Genomic DNA, 23574 nt, shown 5'->3' with positions numbered 1-23574 from the left:
AATCCAACAACATTTTTTTAATTATACACTTCACCGATACATCTCTTACGAGTGTCGGTGTCGATACATATATCCGACACGGACACATCTTTTAAGAGAAGTATTCAAGCCTCATAGTCGTAAAGTTTAATGTGACGGTCAAGTAACAGATGTCATATGATGCACATGTGTGTTTACCCTTTCGCCCCTCTATTGTTTTACTACTTTGCCCTTAAATTTTTTTTTACCATTTTTTTATACTAACAAAATTTAGAACAAGACAAGGAAGGGAAAATAGGGAGAGAATTCAGGACATAAAGGTTTTATCTAATATTCCTTTTTTTCCTACCTTCATGATCCTTAAAGCATGTAGTCACCCCACCTTCTGTTAGGCACTTTCTTTTTCTCGTACGTGTGTCCCCTCTTTTATGATCCTATGCCATGTGTCTCATTCCTCCAATCGACTCAAATTCTTTTCCTTTGCTACTTGGTCCTTCACATGTGTCCCCTCTTTTATGATCCTATGCCATGTGTCTCATTCCTCCAATCGACTTAAATTCTTTCCCTTTGCTACTTGTCTCAGTAACAATTTTCTTTATATTTGAGTCCTTTACAATTCCTCCTTCATTGAAATTAACATTGTCATCAAGGTTGAAATTGGGATAATGCTTTTGTATCACTTTTACCTCTTCCCATGTTGCTTCCATTTTTGGCATACCTTTCCACTAAAGCAATACCTTTGGTATTTGTTGTCTAGTTTTTATAATTACCAACTGCCCAACACTTTTATTAGTTGAAGTATTGCACCTTTTTCATTAGTTAGAAGTGAAAAATAGGCATATAAGGTTGTGATGCATCTCCCTGAAATGGTTTTAGTACTGATAAATGGAAGATAAGGTGGATCATTGCAGAAGTATGTAGTTTGAGTTTATAAGCCATCTTTCTTATTCTATCTATTTTCTCAAATGGTCCAAAATACCTCATTGCCGAGTTTTGATTATTCCTCAACACACATGAGTGTTGCTTGTATGGTTGCAACTTAACCAGAACCAAGTCACCGACAAAAAATTCAGTGTGTCTTCTCTTCTTATCAACTTGCATCTTCATATGTAGCTAAGCTCTCTAGATTCTTTTTCAACCGAGCAGAACATTTCTTTGTCCCAATAGCTCCTTAATTGAAGAAGGATCTTAATCATCAAAATTGTATCTTTTCAATGTAGAAGGGTCCCTACCATATATTTCCTTAAAAGGAGTCATCCCTAAACTGCTATGAAAAGTAGTGTTATACCAATATTCTACCCAAGCCAGCACCTTGGACTAGTTCTTTGGATTATGAAATCTGAGGCATCGAAGATACATTTCTAAGCATTTTTTTAATACTTCAAACTGACCATCAATTTTTTGATGGTAAGCGGAAGACATCGCCAAAGAAGTGTCCTGTAATTTGAATAAATGTTGTCAAAAAATGACTAATGAATACTTTATCCCTATCTAAAACTATAGACTTAAACATTCCATGAAGTTTGACAATATTTTTCATAAACACCTCAACCACAATTCTACTATTATAATTTGTTTTCAGTGCAACAAAATGGCCATATTTTGATAGATGGTCTACCACCATTATTACAGTGAACCCAAATGAATTTGGCAATCTTGTAATGAAAACCATGGCTACCTCTTCCCATATTTGAATTGGTATCAATAAAGGCTGCAACAACCCTGTCGGGGGCATATTATGAGATTTTGCTTATTGACAGACTAAGCATTGTTGCACAAATCTAATGACATCAACGTTCATACCCTTTCAATGAAACTCCTTTTTCAGCCTGGCTAATGTTCTTTTGATTCCAACATGTCCCCCCATTGGAGAAACATGATATTCCACCAAAATATACTTAATAAGATCCCGATCAGAAGGAACAACTACCTATTTTTTCCATTATAATATTCCTTTTTTAATGACAAAATTAGGGTTTATACTTTTATTCCATATGCAAGCTTTTAGTTGTTGTAATAACTTTTTGTTTTGCTTCAATGCTTCTTTTACTTTTTGTAAGAAAATTACTTTGGGCTCAGACCAAGCTAACATAATGGACCTTGAATACCATTCGTTGTTAAATTTTCCTTTCCTGTTTTGTATTCAATATGGAAGTCAAAGCCCAAAAACCTTGTATAACCATTTTTCTTGTTCTAATGTTTGGATTGACTGATCTATGAGATGTTTCAAACTGCTTTGATAATTTCTGATTATGAAATGATGACCCAATAGATAATGCCTAAATTTTGCTAATGCTTTTGTTATAACATAAATTTCTTTTGCGTATGCATACTGGTTTTGCATTCTTGGTGACAACTCCTTAGAAAAATAAGCAATCAAATGTGTTTTCTGGCTTAAAATTGCTATAATTCCAGTTCCTGATGCATGTGTTTCCAAAATAAAGGATTGAGAAAATTTAGGCAAAGTTAAGATAGGAGTTTGAGTTACTACTACCTTGAGTTCCTTAAAAGCTTATTTTTTTCTTAGCATTCCAATTGAAATTGTCCTTCTTCAACAAATCAAATAACGGTAATGCTAGGGTAGCATACCCTTTTATAGTAACATGTCAACCCTAAGATTCCTCTCAATTATTTCCAATTCATAGCAACTATCGAACAAGAAACTATATCACCAAATAATCAATCTCCCTCACACCAAAGGAACATTTAGATAGTCTAACAAACAATTGTTATTGTTGCAAGATTTGTAATCTTGTCTTTAAGTGTTGTAGATGTGTGTACCAACATGGATTGTAAACCAAGATATCATCAAAGAAACCCAATACTAATTTCTCAACTATTGCTGAAAGATCTTATTCATGAGGCTCTAAAATGTTGTTGGAGCATTAATCACCCCAAATGGCATGACTAGCCATTCATAATGTCCTTGGTGTGTCCTAAAGGTTCTTTTCATCCTATCTTCTAGCCTTATAAAAATTTGGTGATAGCTAGACCTCAAATAGAACTTAGAGAAATATTGTGCTCCATATAATTCATCTAGCAATTCATCCACACTTGACATTAGAAAAACATATTTTATTGTTACTGCATTTAAGGCTCTATAATTCGTGCAAAACCTCCAATTCTCATATTTTTTTTCTTAACCAATACAGTAGGAGAAGAAAATGGGTTGTTGCTTGGTTTTATGACACCTTATTTCAACATCTTTTATATCATATTTTCAATATGATTATCGTGGTTATGTGAGTATCTATATGTCCTTACTTTCAATGGTTTAACTCCATGAACCAAGTTAATCACTTGATTTTGATGTATTTATGGTGTAGGAGTATAAAAAACCATTCTACAGGTTTGCAATAGTAGAAAACAAAATACTTTTAAATCTTTAAAAACTTTAGGCATTTTCAACCTATTAATACAATAAATCAATCTATTAAAAATATGTACTATAGTCAACAGACTTTAATAGAAGTAATTTTAACTAATTAAATCTTGAATCAACTAATTAAAAAAATATAGCAAATTTAGAAAACAATTTTTTTTAAGAAGATAGCTTTTGAAGTCTTGGACCATAATGTAATGCAAAGATATACATCAAAATCTACCTAAACACACAAGCAGACACACAACTTCAAATCTTCATGAAAGATTGGATTCATCAAAGCAAGATATTCTTAGTCAATAAAACTGATAACCAAATTCAAATTGGATTCCCCGGCAACGACGACAAAAAGGTGTAGTATAATTGTGGTCAGATGATCACAAGTCGTCTCCCCAAAAATTCAATAATGAAATCAGTGCTCAAAATTTATCTGCAAGCAAGAAAAGTTAACAACAATAACGATAAAAAAAAGGTCTTTTTTTTTTAAATTTGTGTAATAGTAACCATAAAATAAATTATTAAAACAACCAATAAAAATCGATTGATCCCGAAGTTCTTCCATCATTGAATTCTTCACATGTTCTCTAAAGATTAGTCATTCCTCAATCCTCAAATAGAGTTAAACCAAATTGAACATGCACCAATCTGATTCAACTTGAAACTTACTAGTAAAGTGTGTGTCTACTGGTTTAATCAGTACCCACTTTATTCTATGTGTATACTCCATGGGAATGTTTATCTCCTCTCTCTTAAATCATGCGCCCAAGAAATTAATTAGAATAATACGAACTAACTAAGAAACCAAATTTTAAGACAAGGAAGACTATTAATCATGTGTTCAAGTACAACCTCTCACAAAACCAATTTTTCAGGAGATTAGAATATCAAAACAACTGCTAAGAGAATTGAAAAAAAAATATTATTGATCAAAACCTCATAACTTAATAGGAACGTACAAAGGAATCAACAAAAAATGTTTAACCTTCCATGCAGAGACAAAAATAAAAATAATACAAAAGGAAAATAAAACTAGGTTTCAATTATCAAATCTTTACTCTCTCTATTTCAAATTATTAAGCAGGTATCTTCATTCTCAACTAGTCTAAGATTTTATTATCAATTATTTTCCTAATATATTGTTTCCAATTTGTCTTCAAAATTGCGGATTGATTTTAATTGATTCTAGCACTAATGTGAGATATATTGCAAAAGATTTTATTGAATAATATCTACAAAGTATATTTGCTCTATTTTTTTGAAGAGTTTTGCAGAGAAAATTTAGTTGCAGGATTTTCAGGTAGAAGATTTGTTTTCAATTCTTTTTTTGAAATAATTGCGTGTTTAATTATCTAATTCTTTATCTCAAATTTTATTTTCTGTTTTGATTAAAAAAAAACAACTTGGGTTAAAAATACAAAATTAACAGAAATAATAATTAAGGTCCAAATAAACCTAATCATAAGAATATTAATTAAAATAAAGAATTTATTCATAATTATCGTTTAAAAATATATGATTAAAGTGGTTAAGTGTGATTAAATTTATGTTCAATCCTACATCCATGGAGTATTCACAAGTCAATTTTGGGAATCCTGATAAACATTTAGAAGGAAAAAAAAGTTTAAAAAATCTTATGCGTACAAAAAAATTAGATTTGAAAGGAGCTAGTATGAAATACTTTCTATAGTTTATTTTAAAATTAACTAATTTTAATTTGTAGACAAAAGTATTTTTAAACATACTTTTAGAACCCATTTAAATAAGCTTTTCTATAAAAAAAAGGTTTGAAACAAATAACCTTTATAAATTAAAACTAGCTTATCTGCCAGTTAAACATAAAAATTCAAAAAAATTATATGAGAAAACTTTTACAAATTAATTCATACATGTGTTAAATTTAATTTATGGGAAAATTAATTTCAATTTTTTTTTCTATTTTTTTAAAAGTCTTATTAGAAATTATTTTTTTTTTATAAAATTTTCGTGTTAGGCATCACTATGCCATTAGAAGTTAGTTTAAACATGCTCTTAATTAACTAGAGTTAAATTATTATTTAGTTAGTGAAACCATTGTTTATGTATGCATGTAATTAGTTTATGATAAAATTATTGTTCATTTAAATATCTAGTTAGTGTTAATTAGTTTATGTTTGCCATTTGTGTAGTAAAACCATAACATTTTTTATGGTTGCTTAATGTTAATTAGTTCACGTTAAATTATGGTTATGATTAGATTGCTTTATTTAATTTCTATATTAATTTAAATATTTTTAACCAAAAATCAAACAAAATCCTCCGTAAACATTTCTCAGTTAAACTCCTCAATTTTTTTAAATATATTTTTGTCAAGACTTTTTAAGAAAAAACAAAAAAGTTTGATACCAAGCTAGTCAACATTAACTCTAGGATCAAAGTGCGTCAATTTCTTCCTGCACCCCTACATTTTTCTTCCTGCACCCCACAAGGTTGCAAAAAGACAAAAGTGTCCCTATATAAATTGTACATTTTTTTTTGTATTCTGGATTATGAAATCCGGTAAATTTTTGGATTGGCGCATCCGGTAATCTCCCGGATTGATGCTTCCGGTAGTACATGAATGATAGTGTTAATCCAAAATAAAAAAATGCAAAACATCCATAATTGAAAAAACCATTCCGAATCCACTAATCCGTAATTCAAAATATGCATTCCGGATTCAGAAATCCATAATTGAAAAAAATCATTCCAGATCCACTAATCCGTAATAGAAATTAGGCTTCCGGATTCAGCAATCCAGAAATCAATAATTTATACAAACTTTACTTCCGGAACATCGCTCATCTGGAATGCAACATGATTCACTTCCAAATTGATGAATCCGTAGCACACTCCCAGATCCCGAAATTGTGGGGTCAGTTTCGGAATTTACAAAGTTGTGGGGTGCGGGAAGAAACTGCCTCAAAATGCTAATCTTAGTCATTATCAATGCTTAGTTGACAAATCTTTCTGAATAGCATTTTACTTTAATTTTAAAATACTTATTTTATAATAGAAAGTAAGGTGGGTCATTATAGTTTATGTTAAATAATATTTTTTAAGATTAAATAATATCTTTAAAATTGTCTTGTATTGAAATTAGTACTTCTAAGAAAATTTAGTACTATTTATACTTAAAATTGAATGAATATATGAATTTCTTTCTAATAATAATTTTATTGCTTTTGAATTAACCGTGTTGACATATAATATTTAGTTATATATTTACAAATATGTTGGTAAGTGGCATTATCGAAATAAGTGATTATTTTCTTAAAATGAGTGATTATTTTCTTAATATAATGTATTATATACTTAAATAATCAGTTATTTTATATTATTTTTCAGTCAAAAAATTTATTCATAAATTAATAATCAATTATATTAAGCAATAACTAATTATCGGGTAACCTTAACTCAATTATTTGGCATTTAGTTGATTAAATTATAACAGCTTACATTCATATAATTCATAATCAATCATCTTTGGCTTTTAATAATTTTTTTGTTATTGGAAAATTTAGAAAAAAAAATGATTTACCTTTCTGTCTGTTTATTACTAAAGTATAGTCTAGTCCTTTCACATTTATTGTGTTACTTTATTTATTTTTAATTCATTTTTTGTTTTTTTGAAAACCATTGTTTAAATTTAATTTTTTTAAGGAAAAAAATTATTTATTTATTTATTTATTTTCTCGCCGCCTATTTTAGATATTTTAGATATCCCTATTTTACTTGTTCGTCAATCTTATTTATTTGTGTGACTAATTTCCAATTTTAATCAACTTTCCATTAACTATCTTATGTAAGTGATTTTTTTTTTGTTTTTCTTATTTATTCAATATATATTAGTTATGCATGTATGCTTATTGAGGTATTTTTTCTTGGTGAATATTGGGATTTGTCTATTTCAATAGGATGAAAGATTAACTCCCAAAACACTTTTAAGAGAAAAAAAAAGGATTTTTTTTTCTTCAAAGATAAAATTAATTTGTACAAAAGGTAAAAATTTAATGTAGAAAAATTGTACGAAAGAGTCTTATAAATTATCTTATACATAAATTAGTTTTAATTTTTGAAAAAAAGTATTTTATTTATTTTTTGTCTGAAATTATTTGTGAAGAAGTTAGTTCAAACTATGCATATATAACTTTAAATTTAGTTATTGAATTGTTACTTTCCCTTCTAATTTGTTCCTAAAATAATAAAATTATTTATGTAATTATTGATATATGAAAATGTTTATTATTTTAGTTTAATGTTTGTAGGAATGACAATGCGAGCTGACATGTTTCGCATTGGCTTGTTTCACTTTTTCCGTAAAATATAGGTCAAATTGTCTCGTCCCGCATACGAAATGCAAGTTGAGTTACAGACCAATTTGCATAAAAAAATGTTTTATTTTTTAAAACTAATGAAAATGTAAATTTTCAATAATTTTTTTTTTCATTTAGATGAATTAGGTAAATTATTTCAAAATATTATTCTCACGACACATGCGTAATAATATATGGATAACAAAAATTATTATGATGTTCTGATTTTCAATGAAATTTTGATTTTAATTGTACTAATAAATTTACTAATAAAATATTTTATTAAATATATACATTTTTAAGGTAATACATGTAGATACATTATTACTATTCTAACTGAAAAATAGTATAAAATAATATCTATAATGTTATATATATAATACTATATTTAAATTTTATTATAAAAATGACTTAGGTCCGACTACTACATTGGATGACTATCGAAAGCTAAACAATCTATGAATTTTATAAAGACAAAAACACACTATTAAATATAAAAAAAAATATTTTCGTCTTACTGAATCTTGTGAATGTGTTATGAATTATGAAGTGAGAGAAGTTTCTTCCTGCACCACATACTTTAAAAAATAATCAATTTATCCTTTGACATTTTTTATTAAACGTTTTTCTTTAATTTCGAGATGTGGAATCCAGATAATTATGAAGTGAGAGAAGTTTCTTCTTGCACCACATACTTTAAAAAATAATCAATTTATCCTTTGACATTTTTTATTAAACGTTTTTCTTTAATTTCGAGATGTTGAATTCAAATACTTATCGTGTTATAGAATTTGAAAGTTAAAATTTGTATTTTGGATTGTAGAATCTGGGATGGATAATTTTGGAATTTCTTATAGTACGAGGAGGATGGATGAAAAAATTATGGGATAAAAAAAAATCTATACTTGACTCATGAATTCTAACAACTTTTGTTGCAAGTGAGTGTTGAACATGAAAATCGATTTTCAAAACCTAATTTCAACATTTTGAGAGAAAAAGAGTTATGCATATCTGGTTTAGTTTTATGTGCTATTGCAAACAATTGTTCAGAATTCTGCTATCTGAGAAGCTTGTGAAATTGTAAGATCTGAGTATAATGTAAGTAGTTTCTGCTTCATTTATTTTGCTTAGATGGTTTATTTAAGTTACTTACACTTCCTCAATCCAAAACATAACAACTTGTTTACCAAACTAGTTAATACAAAAGGGTGAATTGATCTTAAAAACCCCAAACTTGTCACTGCAAATGAACATACATACCTCCAAATCCTACAGTTCACAAGGAATGTAGATAACACAGGTAACTGATTAGTTTAGGGAATATTGAATACTAACTTGTGAGGGACATGGTGGCACCTCCACTTCAACAACACCTTCAAGCATCTGTGTCACATTTCTCATGGTTGGTCTAAAACCAGGATCCTCTTGCACACACCAAAGGGCAATCATCACCAACTTCTCCACTGTCTTCATGTCATCCAATGCCTCCTTATCACCCTCAACCAAGGTATGAAGAGAACCTTCAGAGTAGCAGTCATAAGCCCATTCACTTAGGATTGCTCTGGATTCATCTTCTTCATCAAATTCTACACTTTTTCTGCATGAAACTATCTCAAGCAACACCATCCCATAACTATAGACATCCACTTTAGCCGTGATTGGCATGTTTTTGAACCATTCAAGTGCAACATACCCTTTTGTTCCCCTTATTGCAGTGTTGGTTCTGCTCTGATTCATGTTCAAAAGCTTGGCCAATCCAAAGTCTGAAATTCTTGCAACATAGTAATCATCAAGGAGTATGTTCTGAGGCTTTATGTCACAGTGGATGATCTGTGTGATGCACTCTTCATGCAAATATAGAAGTCCTCTAGCAACCCCAGATGCAATTTGTAGCCTCAGTTTCCAACTTGGTTTCTCGACATTAAAAAGAAGACTTGCTAAAGTGCCATTGCCCATGTACTCATAAACAAGTAACCTTTCTGAGTCAGTCTCACAAAATCCAAGTAAACGAACCAAGTTCTTGTGGTGTGTGAGTCCAATGATATTCAGTTCATTCTTGAATTCCTTCTGAACCTCTTCCAAGAGAAAAGTGTTCAATCTTTTCACCGCCACACGAGTAACAGAACCTATGTTGACGACGCCTTCATATACAACGCCAAAAGCTCCCTTCCCTAGCACTTTGCCAAAGCCATCAGTGGCCTCTTCAAGTTCCTCATAAGTGAAGCAACGCAAGTTGGTTCCCACAGTAGTGCCACTTTTGCCATGTCTTCTAAGCCTCTTCTTGTACTTGAAAACATAGCAAGTGCTCATGCAGATTGCACAAACCAATATGAGATTGAGAAAAGCAGAAGTACCAAAAAGCACTGACAGAACCAAAATCAAAGTATTCCTATTGTTCTTCACAGTGATTAGAGGAGTAATCAAGGAGGAGTTGTCCTTCCTCACTTTCATGAAGGCCTTTGCACCATTAAGTGTGGCATCAACTCTACCATTTGAAAGTGGCAACTTCTTCTTCCAGCAGCTGTCACCTAGCCTGAAAATGGCAACATAACACATACAATCTTCCATACAAGATTGTTTGCATTGGTCTTCATTAAAGGGTCTTTGAAGCTCATAATCTGAAAGAGGCCAATCAGTATCTGTCAACACTTCAAACTCATATAGATCCTTTCTTTTACTAAGATCACCTTCAAAACATTCTTGTACAAAATCTGGTTTGCAACTACCATAGGGATCACTAGGGTCAGCCAAGGAGTACCATTTTGGACACTGACAAGTTGGTCTCTTATCATCTCTTAAACTGCATATGCTATTATATCCACAAACACCACTACTTGCAGCAGCAAGATAATTCTTACAGATATTATCTGGATAAGACCACACTGGGGTCCAACCTCCACTGCCAGAAGAACCCTTAGGATGTCGATAGAGTGTGAACACCCCATAAAAATCAAGAGTTGCTCTAAGGTAAAACTGAGTGGTGGAAACTCCAACACCCTCTTCTGACAAATTATACCTTTCATTGTTCGCTCTCAAAATATACATATCTCCTGAGCTATCAAACACCAATTGTGTCCCAGCACTAGAAGTGTTGGACTCAATGGTTCCAGTTTCATAGTAGTTTTCATTAGAATACCCAGATGGTAAATTCAAAGAGTGCATCACAAGATTACCATCATTTTGGAAAAATAGCTCAAACCTGCCCCTGTTGAAATCATTCTCCCTAAGCATAGAAGAAAGCTTTTGGCCCCTTTGCAGAGTCTGATAGGGCAGCAAGGTGTTTCTATAATCCTTGAAACTCTCCCAAGCACTGTTGGAGTCACCATCCTGAAGCACAAAGTTTCCAGTGTCATTAAACAAACCCCTAGAAACTGTAACACTGGTTCCAGTATTCCATAACTTGTCACCATTTGGGGCAGTGAGAACCAACCCATCATTAGCAGTAAGCTCCACCTTTGAGTCCTTTGGTGCAGGCTTTTCCCTATTGGCAAACCAAACAATGGTGTTGCCTTGAATCTTGGCATACCAAATGCAAAGTATGAAATGATCAGGAGAGTCCTCAAGTGGGAGGAAACCAAAGGCAAAGTCACCAGAAGGTGATGAAACCAACCATGGGGTGGTGCTTTTTGCTGCAGTATAAGAATCACCAATAGCTAAGTTGGTTTTTGTTTGGGCTACAACAGTGATGAGTTGAAAGGGTAACAGAATGATTGAGAGGAAGAGAAAGGGAATCAAAGGGGAAGCCATGGATAGAATCAACTTGGTCCTTACATTTTAGTTAGGCTCATTGATTGATGATAAATAGGAATGCAGTATGATGGTGGTAAAAGTCTTTGTCTTTGTTGAATGCATGAGATGGACTTGGTCAATTTGGACAAAAAGTAACACCAATCACACACATACACACACCTCTCCAACAATGCTGTGGAAATTTCTTCCTTCCAAACATTGACATTGACATTTAGAAACCATTTTCCATAATAATATTATTATTATTATTATTTTTTTTTTTACTTAAAAGTCACGAAGTTAAATTAGATCGAAAGATATGATATTAGATTCATTTAAAATTTATTATAACAAAATATTTTTACCTACCTTATCGACTTATCGAAGTATCATTATCGATGGTATCAAATTATCCATAAATATTAAAGTATATTTTTTAATATTTAAAAAAAATAAATCATTATATTTAAAACAAGTAAATCATTAGTCTAGTCTCCACAACTTTTAGAAAAAAAATAAAATTTAGGAGAGGAAAGAATATTCCAATCATGAAAACTTTTGGTCTCTAATAATATCTCATAGTAATTTTGGTTTTTATATTATATAAAATTCAAGAAAAATTCATAATTTTATAGTTTTTTTTTAATTATTCATAAGTATTTTGTGTTTTTTTATTCTAATTTAATTATGAGTGTTACTTGTTTTCTCTGATTATTAATATGTCATGTTTAAAGGAAAACTAAAAATAATTAAGTGAAAATTAAAAAAAAAATAGGGATGATAAAAAAAGGAACTTAACAATCAATTACGAATAATTAAAAGTTAAGAAATTGAAATTATAAAAATAAAATATCTATAAAATAAAGTTATTATTAAGGCTAGAAATTAAAGGTATTTTATATTTATTTAATCTTAATGAGGTGAATAAAGCTTAATAATCTTGTGAGATCTAAGAGTGTTACTTACTTCACATAACAAAGGTCATAGTTCGATTATACTACATTTTTCTATTTTACTTTATATAGACTATATTATATATTACAGGAATCCTACTTATATTACATTTCACCTTTTTAAAATTTAAACAACTAATTTAATTAATTATTATATTTAAATATGAATATTTTAATGCTATTGATTAAATGATAAATAATATTATAATTCAACGAAGAGATTGATAGCTAAAGAAAGTATAGGAATATGAATATTATATTCAAGGAATAATAAAACGTGTTCAAATCAAAACTTACAAAAATAAATCACTCAATGATTATATTAAATCTCAAACGAATATAAATCGTTCACCATATAAAATCACCAATTTTAAACATCGACATAATTTTTTAACTAAAATATCAATTTCCATTCTAATATTCATTTTAAATTTCTGATATAAATTGAAATCATTTTCAAATACTAATTTCAATATTAATCTAATATTTAAATGTAATTAAAATATAAAGAAAACTAACATCTAATTGATAAAAAAAAACTATAAAGTAGTGTTGTTGCATGAGGTTTTTGGTTTCAAGCTACTGCATATTTTTCAGTTTTATTCTTCAAAAATTATTTAAATGCACATGGGTCCCACAGTTTTCACTTATTTTGATGAATGAAAATATACATGCATGAAAGAGTGATTAACGTAACAAAGCAAATATTTTCTATTATTTTCATCATATTTGTTATATTTAAGGTTAGAATTAGAAAAAAAAGGATTTTTAATTTTTGAAGGAGAAAAATCTATTTTGGTAACATGTGATATTATGGGTTAAAAATTGATATAAAATATAAATATTTAGTTATTATACGAGGAATTTTCGGATTGAAGGTTTGTAGTATCTTAAGAGAGATATAATTGTGGAGATTAGAAGAATCAATTTATAATGATGTTGGATAAATCAAGAAAGGAAATATAATTTTTATGAATATTTAGTTATTGAGGTTGATACTTAGTTAACGGTGAAATTCTTAAATTTATTCAGATAATTGTTTTTTTTTGATTTTGTGGTTTATAAATTTATTGAATGGTGTAAACATATTTTTATATACTAAAGTGTATTGGGATTTGATTTTATCGGTATAAAATATATGATATTTTGAGTAAAATTATTATATTATTTTAAGTATATTATTCTGGCCCAATGATGCATTAAGGAGTTGGCATAAACAACTGACAAAATATATTAAAAAAACAGTAATAAATATAAAAACAACTGACAATATAACTAAGTCGGTTAGACGTATATATTTATTCTAAATGTCCACATCTCTAGAATAAATAAAGGATATATTAACATAATATCTTTATGTTTATTAATTTCTAAATGAGGATCTATACTATAAAAAGGTCCTTAAGACTCTAATCAAAGATAAGTGTTATTCCAGACACTATACTCATACTTATATGTTCTCATTAACTTGATCGTTGAAGTCTTGTAACCAAGTGGAACTCTCTTCATTGTAGATTTCAAGCATCTCAAAGTTGCAACAACAGAAAAGAAAAGTTGACCCAGAATCCACCACTACTAACCGATCAAGGTCAGTTGACGAGAACCAATGTAGTTTTGGATGAAGATTATTTTAAAAAGAGTAGATAGATTTGGTGGACAACTAAAAGTTTTTGTTTATAAAAACTTATTTGTTTTACAAAATTTTATTTTTTATATTAATGAAAATAATAATTCCGAAGGTCCTGCATTGTGAAGGTGCTGCAATCTTCATCATGTGCATTTAAGTACTTCTATAAGAATAGTATGAAATAGAAAATTACCAACTGATGAAAATTTGAGAAAAGAATAGTTTTCCTAGATTCACAATGGGGCAAATTCTTAAAGAGATTCACAATGGGGCTATTCTTAAAGGGATCAAAATTGCTTTGCTTTCTTCAGAAAATCATATTTAGTCTTATGCTCTATTTCTTTGAACTATTTTCAAGTTCTTATTTTTAGTAGAAATCAGTAGTAACATATTCTCTATTTCTTACATTTTCAAGAGTGCCCTTAGACTTTTCATCTCCTTAACTTGATCACCCTTTTCTGTTATATATATTAACTTTCTCTAACCCTTTGGTTGTGATTGTGAGAAGTGATCAAATAGTTGTAAGTTAGAAAATGGGTACACCAAAGAAGCACATTGAAGAAATACGAAGGAACAAATTTTCCATTGGCAAAGATCCAAACCCTCTGATAGAAGATTTGCACCAAGCTGTCAAAAATCTGTCTGTTGAGCTTTATACCAAAGATGTTCACTTTCTGATGGAACTCATTCAGGTTCCCACTTACTACTTAGCAGCATACATCTCAATGTTTCAATGTGTTTCCCCAATAGCAGTTCTACTTATTTATTTATTCAGTGTTAGATTGAATGTGTAATCCAACGTAAAAGATGCTAACAGAAACTTGCAAGGAGATATAAGTCACCACCTTAACTTGGTGCTTTCTGTGTAGGTTGTGTTGACAAAATAACATAGAGAATCATTTTGATGTAGTATAGTATTTTATTATAGTATTTTTATGTAATTTTTATAATACTGTTAACATAATCTGAATTATATTTTGAAAACTTTTCTCTAAAAATGAAGTTCCTTACAATTATTTATCTACTTTGGACGTGTAGAATCATTTTGAATTGTGGATTTATCCATTCATTATATTTGATAGGGCTGCTTCACAATGTAAAGTTAAGGCATGTTAATGAAATCAGAAAAAAATTGCTGCCTATGATATATTTTCTCTTATTTTTGTGTTCAATTTGTTGCTTCATGTGGTAAATGATTAAACTGTTAGATAATATAACACTATCAATCTACTGTTACTTTTAACAGAATGCAGAAGATAATCTGTACTCTAAAGGAGTGAAGCCGTCACTGGAGTTCATCATAACTTCCAAGGACATTACAGCTACTGGTGCTCCAGCTACATTACTGATTTTCAACAATGAAAAGGGTTTCTCCCACAAAAACATTGAATCTGTATGCAGTATTGGACGGTCCACAAAGAAAGGCAACAGGAGCAGTGGTTACATTGGAGAAAAAGGTACATGCTTTCTCTTGTCTGTCTCAAAATCTTGTTACAAAGATCTTGTTTTAAGTGAAGAAAAAATAGTGTTAAAATACCAGAATGAATTATTCATACATGCCAACAACGTATTTGAATTAATGCAATGCCTTGTCATTAGAGTGTGCCGGTGTGTTTGATTTTTTTTGGCAGTCACAATGTTTTAGAGAATAATACTGCTTTTGTTGTGAAATATATGAACTCAAATTAACATTGGTCATCTATTTGAAAAACACCACATAAATGAATTTGCATGATTAATATAAGAGATTTTTCTGAGTTAAAGGTGGTGCATTGCATGACATAATTTTCCCTTTGGTTGACTTGTAGGAATTGGGTTCAAGAGTGTGTTTCTGGTTACCACTCAGCCATATATTTTCAGCAATGGATATCAGATACGCTTCAACGAGAAGCCTTGTCCACAATGTGGCCTTGGGTATATAGTTCCTGAGTGGGTTAAGGAGAAGCCAACGCTTCAAGACATAAAAGACATATATGGTGGTGGAGTTGATTTGCTTCCAACTACAACAATTGTCTTACCTCTGAAGCCTGATAAAGTCACTCCTGTGAAACTGCAGCTCTCAAACTTTCATCCAGAACTTCTCTTGTTTCTTGCGAAGATCAGACATCTTTCTGTAAGAGAACTTAATGAGGATTCCAAGAAAAATAAAGTTAGTGCAATATCAATTTCAAGTGAGGTTAACTTTGTTTCCAGGAAAAACATGAATGCTGAGTCCTACACTTTGCACTTAACCGCTGCGGAAAATGGTGGTTCCGATAAGGAATGCAGCTACTATATGTGGAGGCAAAAGTTTCCTGTGAGGATGGAAAATGTGGTGGAAAAGAGAAAGGATGTGGAGGAGTGGGTTGTTACATTAGCCTTCCCACATCAGGATAGGCTTAATAGGGGAATGAGCTCATCTGGGGTCTATGCTTTTCTTCCCACAGAAATGGTCACTAATTTCCCATTCATAATTCAAGCAGATTTTGTCTTGGCATCTTCTAGGGAAACAATTCTCATGGATGACAAGTGGAACCATGGAATACTAGAATGTGTTCCAACAGCTTTTGTTGATTCATTCAAAGCGCTTATCTTAGGGTCAGATCAAGCTCCTGTATCCACTCTGGCAAACATGTTCAAATTCATTCCAATCAGAAGTTCTTCATACGAGAAATTATACTACGTGAGGGAGAAAATAAAAAAGAAACTGCTTGAAGAAAACATAATTCCCATAGAGACTTACAAGGAGCAGAAGCACTTCTGTAAGCCACGTGAAGTAGGACGGCTTCTGCCTGGGTTCTGGAATGTTTTGAATGATGCTCGGGCTGAAGGAATACACTTGCACAACCTATCTTCTTATGATGAAAGGAAAATCTTGAGTTGTGCTCTTGATATGAGTGAGTATGACCTCATACTCGAGTTTTTAGGTGTAGAACATGTTAAATCTCCCTGGTATGAAAAGTGCATTAAGAATTCAGTTCTTGTGGATAGATTATCTGAAAAATCGTATCTCAATCTTTTACTCTTTTTTTCTACAAATTGGAAGTCTTTCTTTGATGGGTCCAACATGGCGTACATTCCATTGCTTAAGTATGTGTGTTCTGATGGGAGTGTATCGCATTGCAGTGTTTATGATTGTAGAAAGGGGTCCAAGGAATTGGTTCAGGCAGATTCTAAGAAGTCTTGTCCTCAATCTTGGTTTATTAGTTGGAACATGGAATTTTCTTGTGTAACCGATCAATATTTTATCCCTGAACCTACTCAGCAAGCTATCTTAACTTTTCCTCAAAGGACTACTTTGCTGGAGTGGCTAGAAAATGAAGTCAGATTTACTACTTTGAATGTGTACGATTTTGCAGAAAACCTTTGCATCTCCATATTAAACGACTCCAAGCTTGCCATTATATATGCTAATTTCCTGTATCATTCTTTTTCCAAAGATTACATTTCCAGCTTTGAAGTTGACGAACTCTGTAAGTCTATGCCAATTGTGGACAAGTATGGCAATGTGAATACATCTAGAGAAAAGGTTCTTTTGCCAGCTAGAGTAAGCAATTGGGCAAAGTTGATGGTGTCAAATCCTTGGGTGAATCAAAATTATGTTGAGCTGAGAGAGGTATACTTGAATAGGTCTACTTATGCGGGTCAATCTACAGACTACCAGAAGCTCATCAAATTCATGACTGATCACCTCGGTGCTTCTGATATTCCTGATTTATACCCTCCCAATGCTGGATTTTCTGCGGCAGATACACGACTTACAAAAGAGAATGCCTTTTTGCTTTTGCATTGGATTAAGAACCTAAATTCCAAGTCAGATGGTATACCACAGAGATTCTTAGAATGCATAAAGAATGGCAGCTGGCTCAAAGTTACAGTCAATGGATGGATGCCACCTTCAAAATCATTCTTTATTGAATCATCTTTGGGAAGAATTCTGGAAAGTTGTTCTGCTCTTGTAGACATTCCACTCGTTGATGAGACGTTCTATGGAAGTAGGATACATCAGTATAAGGAGGAACTGAAAATTGTTGGTGTGATGTTCAGTTATGAGGAGGCTTGCGAATTCATTGGAAAAGAATTAATGAATAGAGCAGAAAATTACAATTTAAGCCGCAATCATGTTATTCTGATTCTTGAATTCATTAAATGTCTGAGGGAACGTATTCTTCCTTTAGACAAATTTGTTAACTGCGTCAAGAAAGGTAAGTGGTTGAATACATCTCTTGGTCTCAGGTCTCCTGAGGGATCTGTGTTATATGAGGAGGAATGGGAATTTGCAGCACAAATTAGTGCTATTCCTTTTATTGATAGAACTTATTTTGGTAAGGAAATTTATAATTTCAAAGAGGAGCTTATGTTGCTTGGTGTGATTGTTGGCTTTAGTAGTAACTATCATCAAGTTGTCTTTGATCATTTAGAATTACCATCAAACTTTGCCATTTTGAATGCTGAGGCGTTTCTGTTGTTGATGGAATGCGTAAAGTTTTCCTCTGCCTCGGTTGAACTTGTGAATTCAATCAAGACTTCAAGCTGCGTGAAGACGAACATGGGTTTCAAATTTCCAGGTGATTGTTTTTTGTCTGATCCTGTATGGGGCTGCATTTTGGAGGTATTTGGTGGTCTTCCTGTGATTGATTAAAAATTCTACGAAGAGAGGATTTTCAGTTACAAAGGTGAATTGAAGCAAATAGGGGTGGTGGTTGACTTTGAGGAAGCTATCAAAGGATTTGTTCGTCAGTTCAAACAGAAGGCATCCAAAACTTCCTTTAAACAACAACACGTGAAATCGTTTCTTTCATGTCACAGAGTGCTGAAGGGAACTCAATATAAATTTCCTGCTGATCTCTTAGAGACCATACGAAATGAGAAGTGGTTGCTTACCAGGAATTGTGGTTATAGTGTTCCAAGAGATTGCATTCTTGATGGTGTGTCATGGAAATCTATTTCTTCAATAACTTGTCTTCCTTTCATTGATGACAGCTTTTATGGTACAGAAATTCATGAGTACAAGAAAGAGCTGAAGAGCTTTGGTGTTGTTACTGAATTGAAAGATGGGGTGAACTTTGTGCTTGAACATTTAAATTTTCCTTCAGATCCCTCCACCATTGCTCCTGAAAGTGTCTTTTCTTTTTTGAAGTGTATTCGACTTCTACTCAAAGGGGCTGTGTCGCCCCTTGATGAAGCCTTCAAAAAAAGATTGTCTACAAACTGGTTGAAAACTCATGATGGTTATAAGTCTCCAGATCAGTGTCTGTTGTTCTATTCCAAGTGGGGTGTGTACTTCAAGCCAACTGATGGGCTTTTCATTGATGCCAATTTTTATGGTCCCCAAATTGCATCTTACAAAAAAGAACTCAAAGAAATAGGAGTCATTGTTGACCTTGAGGAAGGATGTGTTTTGGCTGCTAAGTACCTTGACTCTGTCTCCGATGATAACACTATTGTGCAAATATACAGGTACTCTCAACTCAAGCATATTTTTGGCTGCTAAGCAAATAATCTCTCAAGAATATATTTTTTTGTCTTTTGTGTTCAAACTTTTGTCCAAGGATTTATTACTATTTTCTCTTTAATAAGATTATTTGGGTCACTAGATGAAGTCATATTATAGAATTTGGATTACTGTGAGTTTCTGTTATAGAATTTTCGAACTAAAAGGAATCTCTATGTGTGTGTTAACTAACATCGAGGTAGAAAATAATCATTTATTATTGTCAACATGTTCTTTTGTTACAGACTTATTATATTCTTTACTCGATCAGATTCCTGATATTTATTTTGGGTCAAATTATCACAACATTTTGGATTTTATAGGTACTTAAGTGAACACCGCCAAACTCAGGATGTAGCAGCAACCACTAAGATTTGGATACTAGAAAGTGCAAAGTGGGTGCATGCAAAAGAATGTGTGATACATGATCCTGATAATCTTTTTGCTTCCAAATTTTATGTTCTAGAAGATATCTATGATAAGAAGATTCTTCCCTTTTTCTCCTCAGACATGAAAGTCAGGAATAAGCCCTCAGTTGATGATTATGTCAACCTTTGGAATGAATGGGAGAGTTCAGTGGAACAGCTGTCATACGACAAGTGCCATAAGTTCTGGTTATATATGTTACACCATTTTACCTTAGATACTGAGAAAAAACTTTCTAAAAGGTTCCTGAAGCTTCCTGCTACTTCAGGCAACAATGAGATATTCTTGCTAGAGAAGAAAGATGTTTTCATTCCTGACAACCTTCATATGAAGAGGCTATTTGAGATGGAGAAAGTCTTTGTCTGGTATCCTCAGGACTTGGTGCCGTCATCTAGGAATGATTTATCTGATTTGTACAGAAAGATTGGTGCTCGAAGTGTATCTGAGTGTATATGCACTGAAGATCCCTCACTGCCGAATGTTGTTGAACTTAAGCAGATTGATGCTGCTAATGTTTGTAATGTGAAGGTGTTGGTGAAACTTATTCTTGGTTTTCTTGCTTGTTCCAGCCTTAAAATGGAACCAAACAAGAGGCATGAAGCTGTCAAAGGTCTACTCAACTTGAGTTTCTTTGAAATCAAAGATTCAATAAATGTAAGTTATAGTTTGTCATTATCATCAGGGAACATCATTACCAAAAGGGAAAACAGAATGGTTCGTTGGGAGAGTCAAAGTTCAATGTTTTTCACCCAAATGAACTGGCATGGTGAAAATGCTGGCTTGGTAAAGTATGCAACATATTTTTCAGAAGCCATATCAGAGGGTGTTTTGATGGAGAATCACGATCATGTTGCTCCACTCTCTGAGCTCATCAGGTTGGCTCTTTTGCTGAAGTTCAATGAGGAGGCAATTGACTTCCTCATGGACTCCAAGAACTTGCAGATTTTCTCTGAGGATGATGACTTCCTCAGTTCTGTATTTGGATCCACAAGTATTTAAGGTATTTTTTGTTATCATTTTATATACTATTTACAATTTATTGATTTTATTATTTTTAATTTTCTGATTCATAGTGTTGTTTTGTTTTTTCAGCAAAGTGTTTCTATGAGATCACATCCAGAATTTTGTTGAAGAATTGGAAGAGATAGTACTCGCTGGATTCTGAGCCATACTTACATATATCTCTAAATGAATGTTTCATTATCTTTTTCAAATTTGTTCCTTTATTTTTGCCTGTTCTAACTGTAAATAGTTCGATTAATTTGCTTGTGGAACCTTAAAAAATCCTTTGTTTGATACCACATGCCCCAAAACTTAATTTCTTTCAACTTTTTCTCCTGTAACACACCAAGTACATCTCTCATGTATTTTTCATGCTCTTCATAAGATTAAGTATATGTGGATATGATATATAAAGAGTACTTTGTTAAAGTAAGGACAATTTTATTCATGAAGTCCATAAATATTGCAAGAGCATTAATTACCTCAAAATAAATCACCTACATATTTGTAATGACCATATATGTATACACTTCTTAATTTTATTTTAGAATATGCATTATTTTTTATTTTTAAATAAGTATAAATTAAATCTATATTTTTACAAAATGTAATAATTATTAAATTCAAATTTATCATAATATTTAATTTATGATAATGATTATTAATACAAATATATGTGTGTGGTTATAATGACCTAAAGTTAGAAATAATATTATTATCACGCTACAAAAAATTGCATTAATTGTAGTGGTTTTAATACTGTGGTTCTACACAATTGTTCATAATTCTCAAGTATCAGTCAACATTAAAATCTCTTAGAATTTGAGTTAAACTATTTTTTCCTTAACTCCCTTATATTTGGCATTGACAAATCTAAAAAGATTATCTACTTCGTAGGATGGTACAATTCAGGCAAAGTCAAGCAAATATATACTATCTAAAAAGACATAATTTAGAAATGCTCACCATGAATAAAGATGTTAAAGTTGATGAAAATGTTTATTGAAATTATAGGGAAAATTTGAAATACACTGCTTGAGAGACATGCACACGTTTGAAGAGAGTGAGTCATATTGAACTTTGAATTGAAATATGTTTTATGAACAATTACTTTAACTTCTTGGAACGGGTCAAGGATAACTAAAAAAAAACAGAGAGAAGTGTGACTAAAATTCCTATTTCTATTATTATATATATTTTTTTCTATGTATCTATAAAATTAAAGCGAGCATGGTAAAACAAAACTAATGAGTACTACTCATTGGTTAAAGATTCAGAGGAGTAAGAGTGAGTCAAAATTATAAATCAAGACTTACAATCAATATTGTTCCAACCTCATGTCCATTAAAATAATATTATTATGGTCAATCATTGCATTCGAGATATTGTTCGTTTTGAAATTCAGAGTTCCATCACGGTTTTGTCTGTAAAAGACGTCTTAGAGGGTTAAGGGGGAAGACGTATTTAAATTGTCCTTCGCTTTTACTCCTAAGCAATGTGAGACTATTGGGTGTACCGGAACAAGCCTTAGTCAAGGGCTAAAGGAACGATGATTCGTCTTTGGAACCACTTTTCCATTCCCATAAATGGTGCCAACATTATGATTTCAAGTCCATTGAGATAGCACCACTAGGGTCAATCATCGCATCCGAAACATTGTCCGTTTTGGAGCTCGAAGCTTCATCGCGACTTTATCCTTGAAAGACATCTCAGAGGGTCAATGGTGAAAGGTCTGTTTGAATTATCTTTTATCTCGACTCCTAAACTATATGAGACTATTGATTTGTATCTAAACTTAAATATGATACTCGTATTGTCTCTATATCTTAAATTGTCTTATCTAAATAGGAAACAATATGAAGATAATGATGATGGTGTTGAAAAGTATTGAATGTAAACATTTGAGATGACCGATCTTGACTTGATGAAATACCTCTCCAACAGAAAGGTTAAACAACAAAAAGAAAAAATATTTTAAGATATATTGAGACTTTACTAAAAAAGTTCTAAGATTTCCCATTGAAAATTTGTTACTACTCCCTAATGCAAAGCTACAAAAAGATGCAAAGCTACAAAAAGATGGTATAGCATTTGATGTTAGCACATCACGCTACAAGAGTTTAATCAGAAACTTACTAAACTTACTATATCTAACAATCACAAAACAATTATTATGTATGGTACAAGTCTTCTATCAATGCAAAGAGCAAACCAAATACATTTTAGAGCAACAAAAATAATTTTAAGATATCTCTGAGACATAAGAAAATACAGTATACTGCCAAATCACGTAATAATCCATAATTGTCAAATATTAAATTAAGTTATATATAGTTTATTTATATATTAAATAATCGCACATGAGGTGTTGGTTTCAAGCTACTGCATATTTTTAAGTTTTATTCTTCAAAAATTATTTAAATGCACATGGGTCCCACGATTTTCACTTATTTTGATTAATGAAAATATACATGCATGAAAGAGTGATTCACGTAACAAAGCAAAAAAATTCTATTATTTTGACCATATCTGTGTTATATTATGGTTAGAATTAGAAAAAAAATGATATTTAATTTTTGAAGGAGAAAATATATTTTGATAACATGTGATATTATATGGGATAAAAACTGATGTAAAATATAAATATTTAGTTAATATATAAGAGGAATTTT

The 23574-nt window shown here is 31.4% G+C and overlaps 1 protein-coding gene and 1 pseudogene across 1 annotated transcript; one reads left to right on the top strand and one right to left on the bottom strand.

Annotated features, from left to right (window-relative positions):
• Positions 1–8786: 8786 nt before the first annotated feature.
• On the bottom strand, positions 8787–11604 carry LOC137818861 (G-type lectin S-receptor-like serine/threonine-protein kinase LECRK3). Its single transcript, XM_068622490.1, has one exon. It carries the CDS (start codon positions 11437–11439, stop codon positions 9001–9003), a length of 2439 nt encoding a protein of 812 aa, XP_068478591.1. The 5' UTR covers positions 11440–11604; the 3' UTR covers positions 8787–9000.
• A 2930-nt stretch (positions 11605–14534) lies between these two features.
• On the top strand, positions 14535–21201 carry LOC137818964 (uncharacterized; annotated as a pseudogene).
• Positions 21202–23574: the final 2373 nt, after the last annotated feature.

This window comes from Phaseolus vulgaris, chromosome 10 (assembly GCF_000499845.2).
Source record: "Phaseolus vulgaris cultivar G19833 chromosome 10, P. vulgaris v2.0, whole genome shotgun sequence".
In the NCBI taxonomy this organism is placed as follows: domain Eukaryota; kingdom Viridiplantae; phylum Streptophyta; class Magnoliopsida; order Fabales; family Fabaceae; genus Phaseolus; species Phaseolus vulgaris.
The sequence above is the reverse complement of the archived record's forward strand: the minus strand, read 5'-3'. Positions and strand labels throughout refer to the sequence as shown.

Bases quoted from the DNA above. Each gene is read 5' to 3' on its own strand.
- LOC137818861 (XM_068622490.1), bottom strand. From the start codon at position 11,439: ATGGCTTCCCCTTTGATTCCCTTTCTCTTCCTCTCAATCATTCTGTTA.